At 40.4% G+C, this 27,545-nt stretch overlaps 1 protein-coding gene across 1 annotated transcript; it reads left to right on the forward strand.

Moving 5' to 3' along the window:
- The first annotated feature begins 2,627 nt into the window (after positions 1–2,627).
- LOC6034258 (protein CASC3) lies at positions 2,628–27,541 on the forward strand. Its single transcript, XM_038252532.1, has 4 exons — positions 2,628–3,394; positions 20,380–21,041; positions 21,109–23,680; positions 26,692–27,541. Exons 1-4 carry the CDS (start codon positions 3,245–3,247, stop codon positions 26,809–26,811), a joined length of 3,504 nt encoding a protein of 1,167 aa, XP_038108460.1. The 5' UTR covers positions 2,628–3,244; the 3' UTR covers positions 26,812–27,541.
- Positions 27,542–27,545: the final 4 nt, after the last annotated feature.

The raw sequence follows: 27,545 nt of genomic DNA on the forward strand, positions 1-27,545 counted from the left end.
CAGAACTTTTTGAAAAAATGTCCCAATCTTCAAGATCTTGAAATGAGAAGTTGCTCAGTGAGCAGTTGCTTAGATATGAGTCTGCCTCACAATACAGCAGCGAATTCTCACGGCGCTTTGAAGACTCTGTTGATGGAATGTTGCCAAATCCCCACAGAAACGCTCATCCGGTTTCTTCTGCAGTGCTCCCGGGTAGAGAATCTTTTGTTATTCGATGTGGATGCAGTCAACGACCAGCTTATTGGTACTTTGAACCGATTGTCGCAGCTGAAGGAGCTGGCTGTTTGCGACTGTCCTGTAACGGACAAATCCGTGGAATTTATCGTTGAAAATTGTTCCCACGTGGTGGTTCAAATCAGCTGTGAGCAGATATCTAAATTGGCCATGAAACTGCTGGACCAAGTTATGCGCACTCGATGAACAATATTTGATGTATGACTTCGTTTGATTACTGTGAATAAAATAAAACGTAAAAATATCTTTTCAGTTTGCAGTAAATTTTCATATGTTTTCAGTAAAGAGCTTTAAAAAACATGCAGATGGCAATTCAAAACATGATTGAATTTGATAATTAGTTAGTTGATCGAGAATCGATCGAAAAACGGATTTTTTAAAACCCGAAAAATGAACTAAAACATGTGAGCTTGAATCAAATAATATCGCCACGGTCGTAGATTTTCATTTTTTGTATTTTTTTATTTAAATTAGCCTCTTAGATGTGAGTAAATTTTACTCAAAAATAAATTAAATTTTGGTTGAGCGTGTAAGCAAAAGCATGAGTTTTCAACACGTTCATGAAAATAACATAAATTTGCTCGATGAGCTGCAAACTTTGACTACACTCTAACCAAAAATCATTTTCTCAGTTTCATACACGCAAAATCCAGATAACACAAATTTGTGTAAAAAAATACACAGATTGTTGTTCAGTTCCAGCATTCACAATCTGGGTAATTTTCTTATAAGTTCTGTGTAAAAAATACACAGATTTTTGAAGAGCCGTTCTTCCAAATCTGTGTAAAACAGTTGTCAGTTTTTAGCAGGCGGCCTTGAAGGTCTGTCCCGCCCGTGTGGATCAATCGGACCGCGCACTGGACTCACAATCCAGAGGTTGCCGGTTCGAATCCCGCGGCGGGCGCTCTAAAATTCTTTGTGTAAATATGGGTATTCGGCGCCGTCGCTCCGTGCCATACTTTCATACACAGCCCAGGGCGGCGAAGTCCTTGTAGATAAAAAAGGAAGACACTAGTGGTTGGTACTATCAATGGTGGCTGACAACTATAAAGTCAGCTTCGTTTTCGCCTTGAAGGTCTTTGAGTACTTGGTGAGTCTAATTTCTTTAAATACGTATACTCAAACCCCGATGGTTTAAGACCAACTGTTGTCAAACGAACGGGTTCACTTTTTAGTTTGACACCCCTGTTACACGCACACAAAAAAATATTACGGTAATGACAAAAGTAACTTACTCTCGAATTAAAAAGTTGTTAAAATTTGCTACATTAAAAGTTTTTTTCTTGTTTTGAAAATGAAAACTTTTACTGCTACAGTTTTTGAAAATCTCATTGCTCACTGATTTAAAAGTTTTTCCTCTTAATTCGACTGTAAAATTTCTTTCATTTTGACGTTCTCGTGTAACCGTGTACGCCGCGGAATTCACACACACTTTCAAACGTTTGTTTTGGTTGTGTGCGTGAGCGCCGTATAAAAAGTGACAGTTCGTCACTTTTTAGTTTGACTTTCAACCAATTTTTTAACTTTAAAAAGCATTGAAAAGAAGAACTCTTAAAATTTTAGAAAATGTATGGGTTGGAGGCTAGGTTGGAGGTTCTACTTGTTTTATGTGACTTTGTCAATGTTTTTAAAAAGGTCTTTTTTATGGGTCAACTTTGGCTGTGTTTTTAACTAACATTACCTAAATTTTAAGTAAAAAGAAGTATGCAGTAATTTTTCTTGTGCCCCAGACTATGCCTCTACACATTTATTTACAATTTAAATGATAATGGGCCGTTTTATAGCAGAAAATGTGAAAAACATGCAAACAATTGAAAAAGTTACTGTAAAACATGACAAAAATAGATAGGCTAAATGTAATGATAGGAGGTGGTACAATAGGCCAAATACTACCGAAAACAAACATAAACTAAACAAGATAAATGCAAATTAAAATACTAAAGATGAAACAAGAAAAACATAAAACAAGAGAAGTTAAGTTTTTCGTAGAACAAAAGTTGCTCAAAATGGCCTCTTGAACACGGGAAAAATAAAAATTTTCGAAAAAAAAATTTGCCAGTAGAGGGTTAAACATTTCGAAGTGCCCATGGAAAACTTCATAGCAACTTCACAAAAAGTTTAACTCCATGTTGCATATTTGACAGCTCGATTTTACTCAAAAATGAACATCTTTTCCATATTATGCTATTATGCTCATAAAAAAAGTCTAAATTACGATTTTTCCGTGTTTTGCACGCTGCTCTAACGTCTGATCTTGCGTCTGATTCAAACGATTGACATCCTCACAATAGCGTCTGATTAAAAAAAGATTCCCCATGCAACTGGCACCACTGCGGGGCTGTCACTCCGTCCGCCCGATGACAGCCGCCCCACTTTTTACGCGTATTTTTCTTTTCGCGTGCACGCAAAGAGAGAGGCCGATCGCGAACGAAACTCTCGGAACCGAATCGAACTTGGAATCGAAAACTTCACCCCGCAAAAGAAAGGCCCAAAAGGAAGAAACTCGCGGTGCGCGATCGTGTTTTTTTTGCTGCTGCAGCCTTTCGAGAGTTCGATTGTCCATTTCACCTGGGTAATTTCCTGCATTTCGCCGTCGTGGCCAGTGCTGGTGGACGTTTCGTGCGAGGCCATTTCACTTGACTTGACTTTTTTTTCGTTCGTTTGCTTCGTCCGCGGAAGCAAAAGAGGGAAAGCACGATTCGGAGGAAAAAGTTGGTGAATTTTTTGACATTTTATGCGTTGAACCAGTTTGGCAGAGACGGAGAGAGAGAGAGCGAGGAGGAAGGAAAAAGTGTCGCAAATTAGTGCCGTGTGGAAGAAGTGTCCGGGAATCGGGAAGTATCGTCCTTCACGGGAGGACCACAGGGAAAAAGTTCCGCGTTAGTGCAATCTGCTCCAATCAGTCGTAATAGTCGCGCAAGAAGACGTTCCTCGCGAGGGAAGAAACGGCCCCACAATTGGTGACCAGGACCGGGACGTCGCGACGGTGGCGGAGGAGGCAAAGCCACTGATGACGACGGAGCAAAGTGCGGCGGACAAAATGTCAGAAAAACCCGCTGCTACCGCGGCCGCTGGATCGGCCCCAGCTGCTGCTGCTGCACCTCCCCCGCCACAGCAGAAGCTGTCCGAGTCGGATGATTTCACCGAGGATTCGGCGGATGTGAGTAGAACGATTTCTCCAAGGTGTTTCGGTTTCGGATTTGGAGTTGGGAGGAAACGTAAACAAATGATGACCTTTTATTGGTTCCGGATAGGGACTTGGGCAGCGCAGCATCAGCTATTGAAACTGATTAGGTGTTTGATAGAAGGCCAAGTGCAGTGGCTTTGCTGTGTTCTCTCTAGCTTTATTGAATGTTTCTCTTTGCCTAGAATTTTGATACTTACGTTTGGAAGTCTGCAAGGTTTCATCTAAATATTTGGAAATTATTCGATTGTATTGTGACTATTGTGAGATTCTGTAAACGTAATGGAAATATGACTCAATGTTTCCACTATTTATTGCAAGAAATTCGGCTGCCGATCCCGATGATGCTATGAGACGCGGGTTCGATTCCCGCCTTATCCACTGAGCTTCTATCGGATGGTGAAGTAAAACGTCGGTCCCGGTTTCTCCTGTCTCGTCAGAGGCGCTGGAGCAGAAATCCCACGTTAGAGGAAGGCCATGCCCCGGGGGGCGTAGTGCCAATAGTTTCGTTTTGCAAGAAATTATTATGATTTCTCTTGCAACTTTAAACAATCTTGATGATGATTTACCAACAAATTGAGCTTGCATTCCTTAAAAAGAAAAAAAAAAACAATCAAGAATTGCAATTGGTAAAAGTCCAATTGGATGAGTGCAATTTGCTCATGAGCAATTCTCTACGAAATCGTTTTTTTTAATTTAAATTTTTGTATTTTTTAATCCGCCCTGGGCTTTGTCATAATGAGTGTCATAGGTTTGATGCTTGTTTGGCAAAGAGTATGATTTGATTCGATGTGGAATTGAAATCGAAGTGTTCAGTAGATTGCTGAAGCTTCCATTCATGCTGCGAGAACCCACTTTGGCGCAGTCTCAGGGCTTAATCGATGGCCGGTAAGCTGTCATCGAGACAAGGAGGTTCTCCGATAGTGGAAATATCACATTTGTACAATGAACCGCTACATATGTGATTTTTCCCTATCTTAATGTGGTTGTCAGGTTAGGATGCGGGTTTTAAAAAAAATAGTTTTTGTAGTATTTAGGATTTTAACTATAAATATCATTTTTTTATACTTTGCCTTTAGTTATTTAGGGAAAAAATTAGTAACAGTGAATTTAGTAATTCTATCAGAATCGGTGATTTTCATTCAAGTAGCATAAAAACCATTCTGATTTGTCAAAATTTCCATAGAGTCTCGATCAATCAATAGTGAAATGATATCGGACTAAATTCGTTGATCTGTTGAACTAACGGTTGTCGGATTATGATTGTATCGACCATTGTTGCGAATCGAGGATCTACTGGAATTCTGGCGATCAAATGGACGTCTCTTTTTCAATTCATGACTTGTAAAATATGAACAATCAATCTATTTTTGTTTTGTTTTTAAAAGAAGCCAGACAGGTTTTAAAAGAAACGTTTTTTTTTTGCTATTAACTAAAATGTCGGGGATTTGGGATAAGAGTAGCTTTCGGATAGGTTGCTTTAAATCTAGTAATCAATTTAAGTTAGGTAGTTATTCGCAGTGAAAATTTGGACTTATATGAATAATTGAACATTTTGGACTTATGAATAACACACAACTGTGCATTTATTCTAGAGTCAGATCCATACAGCGTCAGTGTTTATTTGGTCGAAGTGTACTAATTCATTGGCAGATCTGATTCTAGTTGTAATGTACGACAAGACTACTGACGGACGTGACAGGACGAGGGCCCAGTTTAGAGGTTTCGACATCAACGATGTGCGGCTGGATCACCCTCCCAAAAAAAAAAAAAAATGTATTTTTTAATCCGGCTGAACATTTTTTGGTGCCTTCGGTTTGCTCAAAGAAGCCATTTTGCATTATCAGTTTGTTTTCATATAATTTTTCATATTTGGAAGGAATTTTTTGATCGATTTGGTGTCTTCGGCAAAGTTGTAGGTATGAATAATGATACACAGTCATTTATTTTTTGTGAATTTTAATTCACTTTTTGTCACTAAAACTTGATTTGCAATAAAACACTATTTTAAGTTTTTTTTACTGATATGTTGTAGGGGACATCAAATGCCAACTTTTCAAAAATTTCCAGAAGAGCAACAAATCTTTTATAGAGTTATGAAGTTTTGAATCAATAAAGATTTAAAAAAAATATATAAATATCGGTTGCAAAAAATGTTTAACTTAATTTTTCGATGTAAAATCGAATTTTCAATCAGTATGGTATTTGTCCCTATTTTGGGCCAAGTACCTATTTTGGATCTACCAAACTTAATTCAACGAAATTGAGCATTTCACCAAATCTGGCAGGGATCTGCCACTTGAGAATGATTCGTGCTGTTATTATCTTCATTTTGGTGGGCAAGAATAATTCACTTTTTCCTCTCAAATTAGAAATAATGCAATAAATATATCACTCTTCACATTTTTCTTATTTGCCCATTAGGTCCAAGATTTTCACCACTTTTGCTTACCGCTTCTTGGCACTCAGTGTCAAGGCGTTCATCGCTCTGCACACGAATGAGAGCCGTCCCCCGAATCTCCAACCACCGGCAATATGATTTTATTGGTGGGTTGCACAATCCCGTTGCAAAAACAATCACTAAACTGTCACCTAATCCATATAATAACTGATTAAAGTCTCTCGAAGAGAATGGCTCTATTTACAGTCCATTTGACACTTCTATAAATTGTGACAGTGTGTGTGCGCTTTTCACAAGTTACAGACTTTCTTGCATATTACAGGCTTGTTGTTTGGCTACGCAACAATTGTTTAATTATGTTTAAAACTCGTAAAGGCAGGCCAAGGGTGCATGATACTGATGACACTCGTCGGTTGACACACCTAGGCGAGTAACATCCCGGAAGGAGCCCAACTACATCCGTAGTGCTGTTTGGACCAATAGCATAGCTCTGGTTCCTTGCAAGTGTCCTATTTTCTTACCTCCACGTTGGCTTGGTTTTCATGATGACCTAGCTGGTGGCCTGTGGAAACGACTCGTAAACCTTTGACCAGCGACGGTCAGAGTAGAGACGGCTAAAAGAAAGGGGCGCGACAATGTGGGAAAGGGAAGTAATTTGTGATTGTAGACGGTATTGTTTTGATTCGCAGTATGTTGAGTCAACTGCTGTGGATGTACCTGAGCATCGCAGAACGGGGTTTCTCTTCTTTCCATTTCAGCTAACAGCTATCTTCTGTTTATTTTGTTTCACTGATTTTCTAAAACGGCTTCTGCTTACTATCCTCCGTTTGATTTCGATTTTACTTATTTGATTCTCTTATTTCTCAACGCTTTTCTACTCTATTTTACCAATTGATGCTGCTGTAACAAACTGTCTGCTTTCCCTTAATTTGGCAGCGATGTCAATTTTGTTTATCATGTGCCTTTTCTTTATTTATCTATTTGAATAATTTCCAATTTCTACTATCTTTCTTTTACTATTGATTCTTTACATAGTATATTTCCTTCACTGTCCATTGTTTTGAAACTTCACCTTTTTCTTAAGCAAGTGAGGTTCGAGCCCTTACTCAATTTATGGAATGATTAAAGGATTAACACAAATATTACTATTGTACTTTTGAAAAACTTTTCTAAAATGCTTAGGACCAACATATTGTAACAAAACACCGCGACAGAAGAAATAGCAACAGATAAACACGACTCAACACTAGGAAAGATTTCAGGAGAAAACAATACACAGTAAAATTACAACTAGTTTTTGAATTCAAACTAAAAATAAAACAATTTTTGCTTTAATGAAAGTTGATAGGCACACTATGAATGGTTAGGCGCTTATACTTACATAACCCTACGTAATGTACCACCCCCGGCCGAGTTAAAATGCGTAACCGGAAAAGAAGGTGTGCATGCCTGGCACGAACACTCAAAGCGTGTTCTAGCGTGTTGCTCGTACTGACTCAGAGCAAGGGTGAGATGTAGGTGTAAGGGCAGTGCGTGTTCGTCGGGAACCTGGTGCATAAGATCGGTCAAGGCCCGTTCTTACACTGAAAATTGCGAATTGCGAGTTTAAAACTCGTAAAGAATCATATAAATCATGTCCAAGCTAATTAAGCACGTAATGCAAGTGAAATCAATCATTCTAATGTTAATTTGTGGCTTAATCACAATAATTTAGCATATTTGTCTACCGAATTTGTGCGGCTGTACTGTACGAGCTGGGGCTGAACCGTACGTCGAAAAAGTTCGCCACGTGCTTCAAGATTTCAACCAATCAGAAGGTAGGCCGAAAATAAGCACAAAGAAGGTCGTATGCTAGGAGCAATATCCCCAAAATAGGGGCAAAAAGTGTTTTAGTTTTTCGTGCTTTTACAGCGATATAAGGTATTTTTATCAAAATGTTGATAATGTACGAGCTTAAGCATTAAAAAACCAACTTATTCATGTAAAACAAACTAGGCTACCAATAGCAGCCTTTGAAAATACGTCAAATTAAAAGTGCGCTCTGCTTAGTAGGCCCAAAATAGGGACAAATACCCTACTTTAGGAAAATTTGGATAAAGTGCACCGTTTTCAAGCTATAGCCATTTTTTATGTAACTCTAACAACATTTGAAAAGGCATCATGTACATTTTGACACTTTCTGGGTTATTGCATATTCTGAAAGTACTCCTAATAAGCTACCTCTCCACCAAAAACGAGCAAAAGTTACTTCAGTAAAGTCTGTTTAAAAATGGTTTCAAATAAAGTAACATAAACAAAATTTCTGGCATCAGCAGTGCTTGTTTATATAGCACTGTCCTGTCAACCTGTCAAATAAAAGACTTTGACTTTGTTATCGTCAGAACAACTACTTTTGCCTACTTTATATTGAAATGGGAATTGAAAAATGATGCTTAACATTCAAATGCGTTTTTCTCAAAACGCACGGATTGTAAATGATTCTTTTTGAAAAATTGGCATCAAACTTGTTTTAAAAAATAGTCGCGGTTATTCATGTTTTAAATTTAGTGCCTGTGGCAAATGGGCAGTATTCATGATTGCTGAGAGTCGCAGGACTCTCGCCCTTTGCTATTAGTAAGTATCCAGCAAAGCAAAGGGTATAGCATGCATTTGATACTGTCAACTCCCATTCGGCTGTGTTCTCGTCGCTGTCATGTTGTAAACTGGAGCCGAGGGGGGTCCTGTTGTGAATTCTAGTTGGAGGTGGTCCGAAGATCATTGAAGAAGGTAGAATTCGCCATCACCCAAGACACGAAGGCACGAAGGATAGACCATGTCTTGGGGGGTGAAAGGATGATAGGATTTAGTGATAATACCACAATTTTAATATTTGTCTTTCTCTCTTTTTTCTTTCTCTCTTATTTCAGACAAAATGTCTGGTCCGAATCCAAGGTGTTGCAGAAATCTTCCACTATACAGAAGGGGTCTTCCTTCTATCATTTCCTGTATTTTGAAAAAAAGGTGGTGCCCCGAATGTGGACATATAGCTTATCACATTTACTCCATACGGTGTGAACGTGACATGCTGTATGTTTGCAATTGGTGCATTGGCTATTTTCAAAACAAGATAGATGTTTACTATTCTTTTAAGATACAATTTAGTAAAATCTAAAATCTATCCATCTATTTATTTTGCTATTGCTATAACTTGTCCCTTACCTCACAAACTTTAACTACTCTATTCTTCAAACTTGGAATCGCAATACATTATTGTAGAAATGTAACTGCTGAAAAAAATTGGTAAGAAATTTGGGCATAACTGTTATTAATATGATTAAAGGTACGTTCAATCTGTTTTATTATATATATTAACTATTCTAGTTTGCTTGTCTTGTCGCATATTTCACAACTTCAGTTGTTTTCTTGTAAACTTCTCGTTACAAGTTGGTATTTCTGTCTAGTTGCAAAATAAGGTTTCTTTATTTTTTCTTTCTGTGTTAGTCTGTTCCAATGTTCGATTTTATTTTACATTGTACTTATCCCATTTTTTCTCTTTTTCTCTTTCATGTACCTTGCGAGCATACGATGACCGAAAAAGTCATTGTATAAGCCAACACACGTGTATTTTTCACAAAGCCGCGAAACAGAACAAGTATTTTTATAAGTGCGTGAATAACAATCGGTCGTTGAAGCTCAAAAAATGTGAGAACAATATCGCGTCGTGGTTAAGTGATAATAAGGCGAAGAAAGTAGACGACGATTCCGCATGAAAAATATAGCGGAAATTAGGTGTTAATTGCACAATGGATGAAGGTTTGAAGTTGACACTGTCAAAAGGGAATGGTAAGATGCAATAGTAATATTGCTAGGTTTGATAGTGTCAAAAGGTAAGATTAAGGAATAAGGATTATATGAAACTATATTGTCATAATTATTGTATTCACTGAAATATCTATCCGCTTTCTACCCCCAATGTGTCCTGCACTGGGGGTGCCTGGGGTAACTTCGAGTTGACCTGGGCCGCCCGAGGAATTATGTCGTAGGTGGTTCGTGTACTTCTCACTCACCTCTCCTCGCGGCAAGGTTTTCCGTAGGTCTACACTCGAACATGCAACATGGGACAGCATGAATCTTCAGCTGAAGCCGGACGAATGTATTCCGAAATTACAGAATTACAGGTTATTCATGTTTTAAATTTAGTGCCTATGTTTGCCCACTTTTTAAAAAACGTTACTTAATCCACCGTAAGGTGGTTGATGCCTTCCTCACATTAACATAGTTTTTTTTGTAAAATAAAAATGTCCAGCCTATAAATAATCTATAAATTTGACTATCGATAGGGTTGTCAGATCTTCAATCTTTTGGATGCATTGGATAGGACTTTTGAATACGCATGATTGATCCGGACATCATTTTCATCAAAATATCTTAGATCCGGCTTCCAAAAGTGTTTAATTAACACTTAAGTGCTTATAACTTTTGATAGGGTTTTCAGATCTTCAATGTTTTAGGCTCATTGGAAAGGTCTTTCAAATACCTTTCTTAAAATGTATGAGAAGACCACCCTTTTTACTATCTTCCAGACATTGGCCAAAAACTATTTTTTAGCATAATTTTTGATGTACTTTTCTAAACATCATTATATTACCTAGGGTCTTATGGGACCCCAAGACGAATCGAATGAGACCAAAACGGTCCAATTCGGTTCAGCCAGTCCGGAGATAATCGAGTGCATTTTTTGTTGTGTACGGACTCACATCCAGACACACGCACAGACATTTGTTCAGAATTTGATTCTGAGTCGATAGGTATACGTGAAGGTGGGTCTGCGAGGTCGAATTAAGAAGTTCATTTTTCGAGTGATTTTGTAACCTTTCCTCAGTAAGGTGAGGAAGGCAAAACATTGAAAAGCTGAGACAATTCTCTATACTTTTTCTTTTTTGAACTTTGTTGATACGACCCTGCAAACGAAACTATTGGCACTACGCCCCCCGGGGCATGGCCTTCCTCTAACGTGGGATTTCTGCTCCAGCGCCTCTGACGAGACAGGAGAAACCGGGACCGACGTTTTACTTCACCATCCGATAGAAGCTCAGTGGATAAGGCGGGAATCGAACCCGCGTCTCATAGCATCATCGGGATCGGCAGCCGAAGCCGCTACCCCTGCGCCACGAGACCCACACATACGACCCTGCAGAGATATTAAAACCCAATAGGTTGTCACGGCCTATTTACAAAACCTACATAGGAGTTCAAGGCTTTAAAATTGAATCCTAACACCCTCCTTAAAGCCTTAACAAAACCTCTGTTAAAACCCAGTTAGAAGTTATGGAAAATTGACATTTCATACGTCTTCAAACGTCTTATGCCAGACAAATTTTATTCTGGCAAAAAATAGTTTTTGTCTTGCCAAATGATATAACGGAGATGGTTTGCAAAAATGGCAATGATTAAAAAATATGTATTAGAGGTAATTAGTTGGTGGTGGGGGAGCGGCCGTGGCTGACTGGTTACGGTGTTCGCTTTGTAAGCGAATGGTTCTGGGTTCGATGCCCATCTGCTCCCAACGAGAAAGATAAGAACACAGAAATTTGAAATGATGAATATGAACGAAAAATTCAAAGTCGCTCGAGGCGGGGTTCGATCCTCCGTCCTTTGGATTGGTAAGCAAAAATGCTAACCACTAGGCCATGACGACTTGGTGAGCGTGGACTGGAATTAGGAATACTGTTACAGAGAGCGAGTTGTGGCGCTATAACCACGGCAAATAGTGTCCAGGGCATTCGTGGAAATACAATGTCCCATCCCAGAGGGTTCCGGAGTACCAAACCTTCTTAGCATAGGGACGTGGCGTTACATCGTGCTGCCACCTGGTTTTTTTAAGCGCAAGAGTGTAAAAGTGCTGAGTCATCGTCTAAAAATAGACGGCGTCCTATCTCGCCCAGCAAAATGAAGTCGATAAAGTAGTCGGTTTCGATGAGCAAAAGTGGAAAATGTGGTCTAAAAATAGCGACGCCATCCCCCTATGGTGCTCCCAACGAATACAACCAAATCTCGGAGCGTATGGTGGTGTGTCCCCACGCTTCTTCCTCCCCTGTCGATTCAGAATTGTGTTGTTGTTCGAACACTCAGTGCTCAAACTCAACCCAATTACGAGTCATCTCTGCGATACGGCTTTACGCAGTAGGCCTGGCCGCTTTAACGCTTGTGATGTTTCAATGCATTCTAATGCAATGGCGCACTACAAATGTTAATAAATGACAAGAAGAGTGCTAGGCGTCATCTAACCTAAGGCACTCTCCAGGATCCCTTCGAAAGATTGGCTGCGCTAGGGTCTGATTAGATTAGATTAGATTAGATTAGAGGTAATTAGTTGGTGGCTTATTTTCAGCTGCGGTTAACATTTTGCGCTTGCATCTGTGGACCAGGCTTAAACGTCAAAATGACTGTGCCTTGACTGTATCGCCATCACAATGCGGGTGGATGATACGAAAACCACATTCAAATTCGAATCAGCCGTTATATTCCTGATTGATGGAAATTGATAAGAGATTTACGTCTGTTTGTCTGTGGTTAAAGTAATCATTGAATTACCAAATACATCCTCACAACATCGATCCTGCTAATCCTCAGTCTTGTCGAACAAAACCAAAGTGAAAGGTTTTTTTCTGCTCTCTTTTCGATCCACTGTATCTTTCTTCACGCCCCAACTGAGAGAGTGCGTTGGTGTTAACCTCACGTCAAGTCGCTTGTTGATGCTCCTGGTTGTTTCAAATTGAAGCAACTCGTCATCACGCAATATCGCGCAGATCAAATGAAACTAAACAAAAAGTGTTGCATTGAGCCTGTGGCAACAATTAGTAGCAGATATATTAAAAAGCTTTTGCTATTATAGTTGGTAACCACCTTTTTTACCACTTTCGTGATCAACTTTTATTTTCAAACTAATACATTAGATTCGCTTCAACGAACTTTACGCCGGCTGGTGTTCCAGCAGAGTACTGAAGGAAGAAAGTAAGGCACAATAACTTGTGCAGTTTTCTTTTTTTGTTGAAATGTGAAGTTTAGTAAAGATTTCATCTTTAAATCAGTTGGCAAACGTTCGACAAGTTTTTGCAACATCTGCTGTATAAATCTCATCTTCAGGAAATTTCCTCCACAAATAACGTAACGTTGAATGATGTATGCAATTTTCAATTATGCGTTTGCACCTTCATTCATCCGTTTTCTTAAAACAAAAATCTCACCTGCCCCACCGACTGCATAATAAGCATAGAAAATTACAAAAATCACGCGTTTGTGTCCAGCAGAAGCAGCAGCGAACGTGCGTTGAACTCCAAAACCACCCAAAAGCGGACTTGACTTTGTACATTTTGGATCGCACTCGAAAAAAACGAAAAAAAAGTCCAATCCGTCACAACTGGCAACGACGCAACTCACAGGAGGAAGAGAAAGATGAGCGCCACCGCCTCGCGGAGCAAGGAGAAATTTTTGCAGCCAAGAGCCGGAGCGGAGCAGTTCGTGAATGAATTGATAGTTTTTTTTTAATTGTTCTGAATTTAGGTAATTTATAACACCATTCCCAAGCTTGAGAAAAAGGCAAGAATTTATTTTTAATCTTATCCAATTGACTTTTTGAAAAGAAAAACATTTTTTTTGTCGTAGATTATAAGAGGCTTTAAAACACACCACATCAAAACTGATCCGGAGCGTTTGATACGGTATGTTCACGCATCCTTCCTCCCTTGTAGATTCTGTGAAATCGTACCTTCCAATTTATTAGGGCATATCACTTTTGTAAACAAGATTGTATCCCTCTTACACCTTATGTAAACTGTCATTTGAGTGAAAGGGATACACTCTTGTTTCCAAAGGTTATGTGCCCTTTTGAAATGTTAAGCTGCAAATGTGATCCGTTAACAGAATGCATGGACTGCACGGTTATTTTGGAACAACCTAGGGAGTGTTCTTTCATAACGTAACGCAGTTAGGGGGGAGGGGGTGTCGGATTCTGTTACGAAATGTTACGTAAGATAGGCCGCTCCCCTAGGGGTTGGTAAGGTTTATTTGTTTTGTAAAAGGTGCATTTCTAAAGTTATTTTTGAAAAGGTCCTACAAACATATAAAACACAATAGCTTATAGGTCCTTTTTACAAAAAAAAAAAAACTGTAAATTTGATGTCAGGAAATTTCAAAGCTTCAGCTATTAGGTATATAGGAAAAGTTATGGCGAATTTAATTTTTCAAGACAGAAAAGGACCCAATACTGTAGAAAGTTTAAGAAGTTCAATTTTCGAATGATTTTATAGTCAGTCAGTGAGGAAGGCGAAAACCTGGCATAGAAGCTCCATGTAACGCCATCTCCTTATAGAGCAATTCCAGTTCAAATCAGGATCTTTTCTGGTACTTTTGTACCCGACCCTCTGCCATTTTGGTGTATATGGAGGTAATTGTACTCGGGAATAACATTTGAGAAGGGCGTAAGTTATTTAAATATTTTTGTAATTCGGAATTTAAATATTTCTGTATCTCAAAGCCGTTGCATCGTATCAAAAAGTGGTCAAAGACAAACTTGTAGGAAATGGAACGGGCTTTCTAAAAAAAAATACACTGAATAATAAATGCACGCCCCCTCTATAAGATTTTACAATTTTTAAATTTAAAAGATACATTTTAAGAAGATGTCACGATTTTTTTTCCTTCGAAATTTTTGAGGAAATTGCCTAAGTTGTTACAAAAAGACTCACGAAAAATGCAGGATGGTATGCCTCTCCTAAAAAAATACAAAAATCATTTTTCAAAAACCGATAATGGGGATTCTGGGATTCCCCAGACAATTTTACATAAAAGTCTCCATATTGACCATTGTCCTTGTGAAGATATAGCGGATTAAATATAAAAATGTTGAAAAAATATGTTTTTTTGTGTTTTTTTTTCAATTTGACAGACTTGATTTTTCAGTCTTGAAAATATTTTTAACCGGAAAGCTCGTCCCATTTCCCATAAGTTTGCTTTGACAGCATTTCAATTGGATGTATGGACTTACAGATATTAGCTTTGTTACATTGCTCATAAATGTAAACAGTATATTTTTTTTAGTGTTGTAGAAACCTGGATAGTTAATAAGCTTACGTAGATATTAAAACGAGTCAAATTAAAATGCTGTCAAAGGCAAACTTATGGGAAATTGGACGAGCTTTCCGGTAAAAATATTTTCGAGATCGAAAAATATCATGAGATCACCTCAAAATTTAACTTTTAAACTGAAAAATTGAAAAATCTCATTGTAGAAGTGGCGTGTATTTTTCCTTCTGTTTTCTTTTGTCTTTGACCACTTTTTGATACGATGCAACGGCTTTGAGATACAGTTATTTTAAAATCACGAAATACAAACATATTTTAATAACTTACACCCTTCTCAAATGTCATTTCTAACTCCATATAAATGGCTTATATACAGTATGTAAAAAAAGTATTTACACCCCTTGGGCACTATGCACATTTTGTGATGAAACATGTAAGCAATTTAATGTTGACATAAACCTAGTACTACGTTTTGTTCAGAAACTCATGCCGAACATTTTGCTACAAAAAGCTCATGAAAAGATGTTTTCTATAAAAAGTTATATAACAAATACTATTACAAAAATAAAAAAAAGGTGCAAAAAAAGTTTGTACACCTTTCGAAAAATTAGGCCTAGGATAACATGTCTACAATGTTTCATTGAAATCGGTGAGGGTCGGGTACAAAAGTACCAGAAAAAATCCTGATTTGAGCTGGGTATGCCAAAGGTCTTGGGTTCGATTCTCGATATCGGCACTATTTTTTTTGTTAGGTGAACTTTTCGAAAATGAACCCATGAGAATAACGCTCTCGACAATCTCGGGATTTATCCTATGGACATAATGCATAAAATTACATAAGCCACAAAAAAAATCGGAGGATAGGTAGCTAACAAGAATAAGAACAAAAAATATTCATTTTTTTTTTTCATTTTTTATATTTAGCGAAAAAATTATAAGCCAATTAGCATATAGAATTTCTCATTTTGATGTGAAAAAAGTGAGAAATGTTTTAATGGCACTAGGTGGATTAGGCTACTGTTTCTTAAACATTTGCTGCTCGGGTTGAGTGCAAATCTACTTCCGCCAAAAAATAACAAAGCGTGAAAATTCCTAAATTTCAATTTGTTTGGTATGAATTAGGATTGCATATTTTCGCTTAGAGCGTATATTTTAATATAAGTGTTGGCCTCACAATTGCGTTCCTGCGAAAAATTTACACAAGAATCACTACAGTGGACTCTCTGGCTGTCGATCTTCTCGATATCAATATTGCTCCAGCTGTCAATAAATTTTTCAGTCCCTACGTATAGATTGCTTTGATTTTTCGTTCTATAATTTGATAACCCCCGCTCTCGACGGTCCCTTCAATATAGCAGTCTTTTGGCAGAATGTAAACATGGGGGCAGAATCACGCAGCAAAATTCAGCCTTATCAAATTGATAAATATTTTTATCAACATTGATCATTTTTAGTTATTGTTTTGATAATTTTGATTTATCATATTGATAAACTTTTATTATCGAAACGATAATAATTGTTATTGTTTTGATAAATAAAATTATCGTCGGACATTTTTCCGCGTGCACGTTTTCTCCTGTCAAAATAAACATAAACAAACTGATCGGAGCAGAGAAGCAAATCTGAACTGGTAAAACTGACCGGCCTCCGTGCGAAGTTTTCGACGTTGCTTGATGACTTCCCCCACGTTAAAATCAGAGTAAAGTCCCTGGCTGAGCACTGCAAATATATAGTCTGCGATGGACAGTCCGGCTCCATCCAAAGCTGATTCAACGCCAACTTCCGGAACCAGAATGTCTTGAATTAGAGTAAGTATTGTTGTCAAGAAAAGCTCTTGAAGATGTTAACCTTAGAATGTTACTTTTCAGTTTATTATCGCCAGGAATCTTTGTCCGCCACCAAAATGCTTTCGAACGGAATTTTGGCCGTTGACCGAGCCGGTACAAGTTCGCGTCATTCAGAAGAACTCAGCTGTTTGGTCCGCCACGGAGGCATGAAGAACAAGGAACTTCGGGGGAAATCGATGTTGAAATCTAATTCATACGGTGAATAATAAGATTTATGTAAATAAATAGTTAATTAAACAGTAAACCTGTGATTTGGTTTGATTCTAAATTGAAAGAAAGATAAAAAGTACTACCTAAGAAAGGACGATAAATACAATTTTTGTTTCGATAATCCAGATTATTGTTTTGATAATAAAAATTATCAAAATGATCAATAATCTTATCGAATTGATACTTTTTGCTTTTGACGTTTCATCAATGGTGTTTGTCAAACTGATAATATAGTTTATCAAATTGATAACAATATTTATCAAATTGATAAGAAAAGTTATTGAATTTGATAAAATAAATTATTGGTTGCCAACCGATAATTTTCTTTATCGAATTGATGTCATAAATTTATCAAATTGATAATTCTTTTCTCTGCGTGATGGGCCACCCTTGGTTTTGGGCTTTAGAATGGATTTAGACCAACTGTAAGGCAAGGGTCTTATAAAGGACGTCAAATAACATCACCACACCGGAAACGACGTTTGAATTCGAATTATGAGAAAAAACAATGACAAAACCACACAATGGAGTACCCGACGCGATTGGTAGTTAACAATAGGTCTATTCCCGTACTGCAGAATTCTGCAATTCTGCACGAAATCAGCAGCAGAGCGTTCCCGTACTTTTCTGCAACATAAGTAACTTTTTTCCCAGGCAGAACTTCTGCAATGAGAGAGACAGAAGTTGCAGCAAAACCGTTCCCGTACTTTTCTGCAAGCTCTCTCTCTCTCTTTCTTGTTGAAAAGTGACTGCAAGTTGGTGTGATGGATGTTGAGTACACGCTTACATAAAGTTTGCAATTTGGGTGAAATCAAGCATTTTATTATTAGCTGTAATATTTTTTTGTTTTATTATTACTAAATTGAATTAGTCTTTTGAAGAGACGTTTGTATATTTTGAATTGATGGATTTTTGGGTAGTTAGTTTTTTTATGTCTGGTTTTATTGAGAACGATTTTTTATGTTAACGATTTCATGCTTAGTTCATTAATGTAAATGAAATAGCGATATTTTTTTTAGTGTTAAAATGATAACTTTTTGAATAGACTAAATATGTTTGTTTAAATAATAGGTAAATTTAATTGCCAAATAATAAATTGTACCTTTAACGGTGCTACCAATTTGTATTCTTATTTGAACCAATAAATGTGATGTAATTTAGTCGAATTCTTAAATTTTAGGAAGTTTAAATTGTAAAATTCGGAAATTCTTAAATGCGCCATCTTGAATCACAAAAAGTACATTTTTTTTTGGTGTCGTTAGAAAATCAGGTTTAGAGGATTTAGAGATTGAACATTTTGACAAGTTCTTCGGAAAATAGAGTACGAACTGTTTCTATTTTTTAATATTTGAGTTTTCATTTTTTTATGTACAGAATTTTTAATTTTTTTTTCTTTTTTTGTTTTTTTTTTTAGTTTCTTAATTTTTTATTATTTTTTTAAACTGTAGCTTTTGTATTTTTGGTGTTCTGAACTTTGAAATATTGAAAACTTTTGATTCATTTATTTCGAATTTAAAAATATTTGAATTTTTAAGTTTAGGATTTTTTAAGTTAGAAACCTTTATTTTTTTATATCAAATTTTGAAAATTAAGATTTTTTTTAAATTTTCCATGTTTAATTTTTAATTATTTGAATTTTCAAGCTTTGAATTTCTGATTTATTGTTATTTTTCTGAAATAAATATTTGCATTTTTAAATTTCTCTAATATCCGATTAATTTTTTTAAAGTTCCTCAATTTGAAAATAGTTCTTTTTATATTTTTAATCACGATTTTTTTAATTTCCAGATTTATAAATTTATGAGTTTCAAAATTGTAGAGTTTGTGATTCATTTTTTTTATTTGTCAATTTCGCTGCGTCACCGTTGTTCTTCGATGTGAAATCCAATCATTATTTATTTATGTTATCTTTCAAACATTTTGCTATTAAAACATGTATTTATGGTCTATATAAATATACCTTCTATATTAAACCTTTTTCTTTTTTTAATCATGTTTTTTAAACGTACCTGCCAATCTCATTTCTTAAATTGTTTACCTAATGTAAAGTTTTGAGTTGTTTCTAATATAAAATGTCTACCTTAGCATTATAAATTTCTAGTTTAATAAATGGTACATGCTTGATTTTTTAGATAAAATGTTGATTTGCATAAAAAATAAGTCCCCGTTCTAGAGGTAAACTTCTTTCAATTACAATTTTTGTCAATCCATTTTTTTAATTGTTTTGAAATAATTAAAAAAAACTTCAATACCCAATTTGAGTAAATCCACTCAACTGTCAACAATATTGCAGAAAAAGTACTGGAACGCGCTACCCAGGCAAAAGTTTTGCGGCTTCTCTCCTTGCAGAACTTCTGCAAAAGAGAGAGATGAAGAGAGCGAGCTGAAAAGTACGGGAACGTGCTGCAAAAAAGTGACTTATGCTGGCTGCAGAATTCTGCAGAAGCTGCAGAAATTCTGCAATTCTGCAAGTACGGGAATAGACCTAATGTATTTCTTATGGAACGAACTGTCAAACTACCACTCGAATCGGGTATTCCATTGTTGTTTATCTCGAGGTTCTTAAATAAGCTTTCTCGAAAGTTAGATTGTTTGAAAAAGTTTTTTCAATGTTCAAAATGTTACCAAGGGCTATAACGAAGGTAATCAAACAACAACGGAACCTTCAAATCATTTAGAGGCTTGGTGATGGAAGTGTTAAATTTAAATCCACTTGGGGGCAGAACGGATCACCCTTTTCCTGCCTTATAAAAACAATCAAAAGTTATGAAATTTTGGTTAAATGGATTATGTCGCTCCTGGTAGGTTCACAAATCACGTTTAATGCAACATTTGTTGATTTTTTAGTTGCGTTGATGCTCATTTGTAGAAATAGTGTCTTATTTCAACATTTAAAAACTATTTTCAAAAATGTTTGTTTTGGAATTGACTATTTTAATAAAAGTGGTCTAACTTCATGGAAAATATGTTAGAAAGGTCCCTTAAGTCATTTATCATCTCCCTTCAACGTTTTATTAGACAAAATGGCTTGTTTTCTAAGGTGGTCCATTCTGCCCCGCACCCAGAAAAGTAGTCGAAAAACATTTTTTTTAAATTGCATAAAAAATGGTTTTAAGCTAAAATTTTTATCAACCAAGTATACAACATTGAAGGGAACATCCCAAAACATAAGCTTATTATACTGAATTCATAAATTTGTATGTTTTTCTATGGGTTTTGGAACATTTTACTTAGGCGGGCCATTCTGCCCCCCTGCCCCTATTCACAATTTTCACGAAAAAAAGGCGAAACATTTGGGTGGTGAAAATCGGGTTTTTTTGTATCAACATTTTATTAGGTGGACAACATTTGCATACAAGTCGTATTTTATGAAAAGCATTCAATTCTTTCAAAAAGTTCCCATTCCTAAACCCATTTTTTCCTTCTCTCCACCTCAACAGAACACCGCAGACGCAGCCCGCGAGGACACATCCCAGCAGAGCGGTCTCGCGACGGTCGAGTCCGAGTACGACACGGCTTCGGACTCACCGTCGGACGGCGAAGAAGAGTACGACGAACAGGACGAGGAAAGCGGCGAAAGTGGCGAGAGTGGTGACGAGGAGGAGGAGGAAGAGGAAGAGCTGGGCTCGGAGACCGACGGCGGTGGTTCGGACGACGACGTGATCGAGGTGTTGGACTACGAACGGCAGAGCGGCGATGGCCAGGAGCAGGAAGCGGACGCCAAGAAGAAGGTCGACGACGACGAAGATCGGAGCAATCCGCAGTACATTCCGAAGAAGGGCACGTTTTACGAGCACGACGACCGGACGCTGGAGGACGAGGAGGACGGGAAGGAGCTGGATGATGAGAACGCCAAGAATGATGACGCGTCGGTGGGAGGGGGTGGGGGTGGCGGAAGCGGTGATGGACGGAAGGGAGTGGAGAAGTCGATGGCTTCGAAGACGATGAAGAAGTGGCAGGCGTCGGCGGATCGTTGGACGCACGATCGGTTCGACGAGAGCGAGCAGGCTCCGAAGTCGCGGGCGGAACTGGTCTCGGCGTACGGGTACGACATCCGGAGCGAGGATGGGCCGCCGAGGGCGCGCAGGAGAAGGCGTTATGCGTGAGTATTTTTGGGAGGAGGTTTGTTGATGTTACGTTTGATTATTCAACTTGAAATTCCTTTTCAGTCGCGGTCCCAACAAGTACACCCGCAACTGGGAGGACGAGGACGCGTACTCCAAGTCGAACAATGTGAACGAGCACACGCGCCCGCGTAAGTCTCTTCCGCGGCCGGAAGAATTCCCAGAGCTGGGCGGTGGCGTCGGCGGCATGAACAACAGCAGCAACAACAACAGCCTCAACAGCAGTGGCAGCGTTGGCAAGTCACGCTCGAGCCAGAACATGCGTCGTGCCAGCCGGCAGTCCCGGTCGTCGATCGATGAGCGGTTGGATGAGCGGACCGGCGGAGGTCGTCCGAGGCCGCCAGCTGAGCGACGTCGGGTTGATCACGATCGTGGTGGTATGGAGAGAGATCGTGGAGAGCGGTATGATCAACAGAGGGGAGGTCCTGATAGGAATTGGGATCGGGAGAGGGAGTACGATCAACAGGTGCAGCAGCACGACGGTCAGTATCGGGATGGTCGTAACGACGGAGGTCGGTACAGTGCGGACAGGATGGCGAACAACAATAATAGCTATCACAACAAGGAGAACAAGCTGTTGAACCAGAGGAGTAGCAAGGAGAAGGATCGCCGAGGAAGTGACTACAAGGTGATCACGTCGCTGCAGTTCAAGAACCAGACCAGGAACAAGACTAACGAGGGTGGTCTGCCGATGGCTGGTCCGGGAGGTGTGGCCGGAGGTCAGGTCGTGCACAGCAACAGTGGAGGTGCGCTGTCCGGAAGTAGTCAGAGCAACAAGATGAACAACGCAATGGTTCCACCAGTGGGTGGAGTTCCAGAGCGAATGTTGGACCAGCGACCGGTTCAGCAGCATCACTATCCAAACCAGCAGCAGCAGCAAGCTCAGTTGATTCCGCAGCAGCCTCCGCCGCAGCTTCCCCAGCAGCAAGCCCCGATCCAGCAGGCTCAACCGCAGCCGCAGCAGATCCAACAGCAGCAGCTTCATCAACAGCAGTCGTCCTACGACGATCACTACGATTCGTACGGGGATTCGAAGATGCCGAAGGATGCCAAGTTCCCGTACAATCCACCGGCGAACGCCACAATCCAGTCGGTTGAGATTGGTCAAACGGACATTCCCAAGTACCCGCCGCCGCAGCCGCAGGCGCAGCGCCCCAGCAAAGATCGTCAGCAGCCACTTCCGGCTGGTCTGCCGGCGACCAGCAACGTAGCTGCGCTCAACGCCCGATCTCAAATTTCACCCCGCCAGATCGTTGCGACGCCGCAGCAACAACAGCAGTACCAGCTTCAGCAGGCTCAATACCAGCAGCAACAGCTGCACGGGCCACCCGCAGGTCAGACGCCGACGCAGGTTCCGCCCCCGCAGCTGACACAGCAGCAGGCGCAGCCTCCTCCGGCACAGCTGCATCACATGGGCGCGGTCAACCCGCAACAGCAGCAGCAGATGCTGGCCGCTCAGGACAGCAGTTCACGGTCATCGAAGCGGTACTCCAACCTACGACAACGATCAACCCTGGACCAACCTCCGAACGTTGTGGCCGTTCCATCACCACTCCACGAACAGCAGCAACAACAGTTGCTTCACCAACAACAGCAACAGCAGCTGCTTCTCCAGCAAGAACTTCACAACCAGCAGCAGAAGCTGGTCACCTCACAAGCCCCCAAGCCGGGCGTTTACCCACAGCAGCCAACCTTGCCACTGAACCTGCCCAACGAATATCTGAGCCAACCGGCAGCCACCAGCAAACCGCAACCAACGAGCCAAGCGCCGCCAGTTCAGTACCAGCACCCGGCAGCGGCAGCCGCAGCTTACTACAACCCCAACACACCTGCCGCGACCGACTTCGGCACCCCCAACGCACCGGTCCCGCAACCGCCAACGGTCGTGAACCAGCAAGCACCCAACCCACTTCTCAGCGCGCCCCAATATCCGCAATACTCACAACCCAGCAATCAGTACATCCAGGCCCCGCCCCCTGCCGCGTACATCCCGCAAACAACGGCCGCCCCTCAACCAACCCCGCAACCAGCAACCGCAGCACCCCCTCCCCAAATCCTGAACTACGTCCCAACCATCAACCCAACACCCCCCGCCCAATATCCGGCCGCTCCGTACACCTACACCCAAACCGCCTACAATCCCGTCGTCCCCGTTCCGCAACCCGTTGCCCCGGCCCCGGTCGTCCCCATCAACCCATCGCCCTCCGCCGCCACGGCAGCTCTCTACCAATCCAGCGGCGGCATCACCTACTACGCGCCCCAATCCCAAACGCAGGCCCCACGACCACTCCCGTCCCAGCGCCGCCCAACGGCGGCCATCCCCATCCTAGCCCCACCCGATCGCAAAACGAAAAACAACCGCGCGGACAGCGCCGGTGCAGCCGGCCCAGGAGGCTCCTCCAACGATGGCGACGAGTCGCAGCAGCAACCCGGCAATAACGCCGCCGCCGACAACATCGACCACATCCTGGACAACATGTTTGTGCAGCGAGCGCCGTACCAGCCGCCGACGGCGGTGACGAGTGCCGCGCGGAAGAGTCCCTCGCCCGGAGCGGACAAGGACGGCGGCAAGGACGCGGACAAGGAAGCTGTGGACAAGATGGGCGAGTCGGTGAAGGTGAGTTGGATTTGCTGAACGGAATGCTTCTTTTTGTTAAGTTTACTCGGGAAGGCATTTCCCACTCACGGACGTCACAGTCGAGTAGCCTCGTTGAGCTGCCTTGTCTAAGTTGATTAGCTGATCGAATAGTTTCCCTCAAAAGATCCTCTTGACGATAAACTTAGGGATTCAACAAAACCAATTCCTCAATGTTTTTTTATTTTATTTTGACAGGCTTGCTTTTGTATCCTTCGAAGAAATTCTATACTTTTAATTTGTGGAGGTTCTTTTTGAAGTTACATCAAATCCGTGTCGGTAATGACTCGTGTTTATTTTGCCTTGAACTCTCAGATGGTTTTTGTTCAGTTTGTCGATATGTCGATAACTCCAACAGATTATTTGTAGCTTATACCATCTTTCCACTTCTTTCGGTTTCGTTGATTTGTTCCTACTTAGTAACTCAGGATGCTGTCGATTGAGCCATACACCTCTCTTTTCAAATTCTGAGATATCATCAATGTTCCAATTTTCTTCTGGCTGTAAGAAGAAGTTCGTGGTCTAAATTCCACATTATCATTTTGCCTGGGCAACGGCTGTTTACATTGTTTCATAACTCTTTAGCAACTTACCAGCAAACAGCATTTCCCAATCACGGACTTCCAAGTCGTGAATCCTCGTTTAACCCCATTGAAATTCTACTTCAGTTCGAATGTGTCGCCCATAAGCCATGGAACATTTTCACCATTCCTCCACATTTCCTTTCTAAAATCAACAAAAACATGTTGAAAACGGTAGACCGTTTTCTCCTTTGAAATTGTATCGTGGATGTCGTCTTTAAAAGAGTCATGTGATTGCTTTGTTTTTTTTTTTTTTAATGAAAAATAATTTAAAAAAAAACAGCTTCATGAACTGTGTCTTCAGTACTGACACACAGGTCGGTGTTTTCTGGAATTTGTCGATTTCCGGTAAGATCTTAATCGCCCAGGGTACGGGCAGCTCACCGAACGAGGATATTTCTTTCGGCACCGACCTCTTGGCCGAACCACGATCTGGCAACGCGTGAACGCATTTTGCACTTGCTTTCCATTCAACGCCGGTTTCCGTCAAGATCTTAGCCGTAAAACCACATGCAGCGCCGGTTCTGCGACAGAACTTGTTACTGCACACTTCGGACACAAACTAAAAATGGCGACAATCGAATAGACGGGCAGAGTAAACGTCAATAAAGCTCAGCAATCAATCTCGACGAGTTTTACACCACTCCTATACTCAAACAAGAATCTTCATCACTATGGCAACGGTCCTTTGTCCAGGGACCTCTATTTCCGCTGACTTTCACAATATAACAAGCACTATTACATGCTTTATTAGTTTTCCTTTTTTTCACTGTTTTAATCCCGACGAAGGGCAAACCTAACTCCAACGCAACGACGCAACACCGAACCTGTAAGCCGGTTAATCGACCCGCGGAGTTGTCCTATTAGAAAGTAAAAAAAATGCGAACTAGGAGAGACGAAAAAACGCGGAGCGAAACATTCAAAAAACCGATCCCGATCAAGGCTCCATATGAAAATGACAATTTGTATTACAAAGTTGACTAGGAATCTTTTAAACCCTTTCCTAAAAATCGGTTGAAAACTGACGTCATCGTCGGATATAACGGCATTTTTTAAGCATCCATCGTAGTTTTCCTGGCTTTTTGGATAGAGCACGAGATCCGTTCTGTGATCTCAACTTTCACGTGTCAACAAAGCCTCTTTATACAAATTAAAATTAAAATATTGATCCCTGATAATAAAAGGTATAAGTTGGCACCAAAATAATTTAACTCTCTACCATGTTAAATAATGTCAAAAACATTAACGACGACAGACGGTACAAAGCACGCGTTTCAAAAGTGACGACCGTCCTGCGCAAACGGGTTCTGCATTTCCCACTCACGGACTTCACACCGAAGTACTATCGTCGAGAAGGCTTGCAATTCTGCCTCAAAGATCTGTGAACTTCTTGTTTCCTCTCTCGACTGTCGAGTTATCCTTAGATGTCTGCTCGCCTAAGGTTTTCTATCGTTGAACATTTTCAAACTAACATCCGAACCTTCGACAGGGTGCGATCAATCAGCTATTTTGGGGACAAGGCCGAAGCACTTTACCGCGTATTTAGTGAGGTTGACGTGCAGTTATGTGTGTGTATGTTAAAAAGGGGAAAGGGCTCTTCAATATACTTCTGGATACTCTGGAAGAACTTCCAGTGAAATCTGGCAGCGCTAGTCAACGACTTTTCGCAGGTTGCTATGATCTACCCTGTTATGTTGGCACGCAATGGCAACCATTTCTGACAGCACACGGTCTTGTGATTCAGCAACACAGTTTAGTAGCTTTCAGTATCATTTTGAAGAATCGTAGCATAAATAGTAGCCATTGGCAATCAGAAAATGTCTCACGACGCAACTCCTGGAGAGATAAACACAAAAAGAACATTAATGAGCTATTGGAGCAGAATTATCTTCGTCGCCATCATCCATGGCCACCTTAGACGTTTCTTCTGCGAAAGAGCTTTTTTTCATAAGCTTCAATCGCGGAGCAATAGCGACTACACCAAGGAAGCCTTTTCAAAGAAGTTAGAGGGAAAGACGACACGAGGGAGGGATCGGAAATTTTGCTGACAGTTTTGATCGTGTTCGACTAAGTGTAAGCCAATCCAGAGGTCGCTGGTTCGAATCCCGCGGCGGGCACTCTAAAATTCTTTGTGTAAATATGGGTATTCGGCGCCGTCGCTCCGTGCCATACTTTCATACACTTAGGAGCCCAGGGCGGCGAAGTCCTTGTAGATAAAAAGGAAGACACTAGTGGTTGGTACTAGCACAGACTAGTGTGGTACTAGCAATGGTGGCCGACAGCTATAAAGTCAACTTCGTAAGCCGAAGTGTGATTGTTACGTCTGGAGATGGGAAGTCCAATCAAGCCTTGTAGTTTTCAGTGTAGAGTATACCTAAAAAAAGAACTAACAAATTTCTCACCCCTTTCCAGAATCTCACCATCCAGGAGGAGAACCGTCCGGCGTTGGACGCCCTGGCCGCCGCCGCTGGTGGCGCCGAAAAGCTGGACCTCGCCGCAACCACCCCGTCCGTGGATCCGACGGCCGGTTGACGCTACCCGCTGGGATCCTCATCCAGTGGGCTGGTCTGAAGCGCGCGCGCGCGTCGTCATCATATCCTGCATGTGCACGCGCACTCTGCTTGTTTGAACCGTGTGTCCCCGATGTTAGAAGTATATATTCTCTCCCTCCCAGTTTTCCAGCTCTGACGCACGTGTACGCAGTTTGACATACACACACTCACACACCTACACACTATGATTGTTATAACTCTATATATGCCGTTTTATCTTTAACAATAGTCGCAATGAATTCGCAAACAAACAAGGGTTTTGGGACATTTTTAAATTCAGAATTTGGCATTGAATGTGATTTTTGAAAGGAACTTGTACTTTGAGAAATAAAGTATGCCAATTGAACTAAACCGTCGTACTTGAGTAGCAAAACAATACAAGTTTTCTTTTGTTTTTGAATCGTGATGAGTCAAAACAAAAACTGGGTTTGTTTTCGTTTTGGTAACTTTGCAAAATAATATTAGAAACACACAACCAAGATGTAGCAAGTAGATTTGAGCTGACGCAAGAGCAGCAGTAATGAATTTGAGAGAAATTAGTGAAAACGATTTGGTTAAAAGAATGAGAGATGCGTTAACAACTAAACAGAACACTGAAGTGAAATATATTGATTGTATTTATAACTGAAATTGGTAGCTGTAAGTCAACATTATAGGAATGAAGAAAAAATACAAAAATAAATAAAAAAACTGAGTTGAAAAGCCTAAAACGTG

Source organism: Culex quinquefasciatus, chromosome 2 (assembly GCF_015732765.1).
Source record: "Culex quinquefasciatus strain JHB chromosome 2, VPISU_Cqui_1.0_pri_paternal, whole genome shotgun sequence".
Lineage (NCBI taxonomy): Eukaryota > Metazoa > Arthropoda > Insecta > Diptera > Culicidae > Culex > Culex quinquefasciatus.

What these genes read in the sequence shown, in the direction of transcription:
- LOC6034258 (XM_038252532.1), top strand. Translation starts at nt 3,245, where the DNA reads ATGACGACGGAGCAAAGTGCGGCGGACAAAATGTCAGAAAAACCCGCT. An exon ending in TCACCGAGGATTCGGCGGAT is followed by an intron (nt 3,395 to 20,379) that starts GTGAGTAGAACG and finishes CCACCTCAACAG; the next exon opens with AACACCGCAGACGCAGCCCG. An exon ending in AGATGGGCGAGTCGGTGAAG is followed by an intron (nt 23,681 to 26,691) that starts GTGAGTTGGATT and finishes ACCCCTTTCCAG; the next exon opens with AATCTCACCATCCAGGAGGA.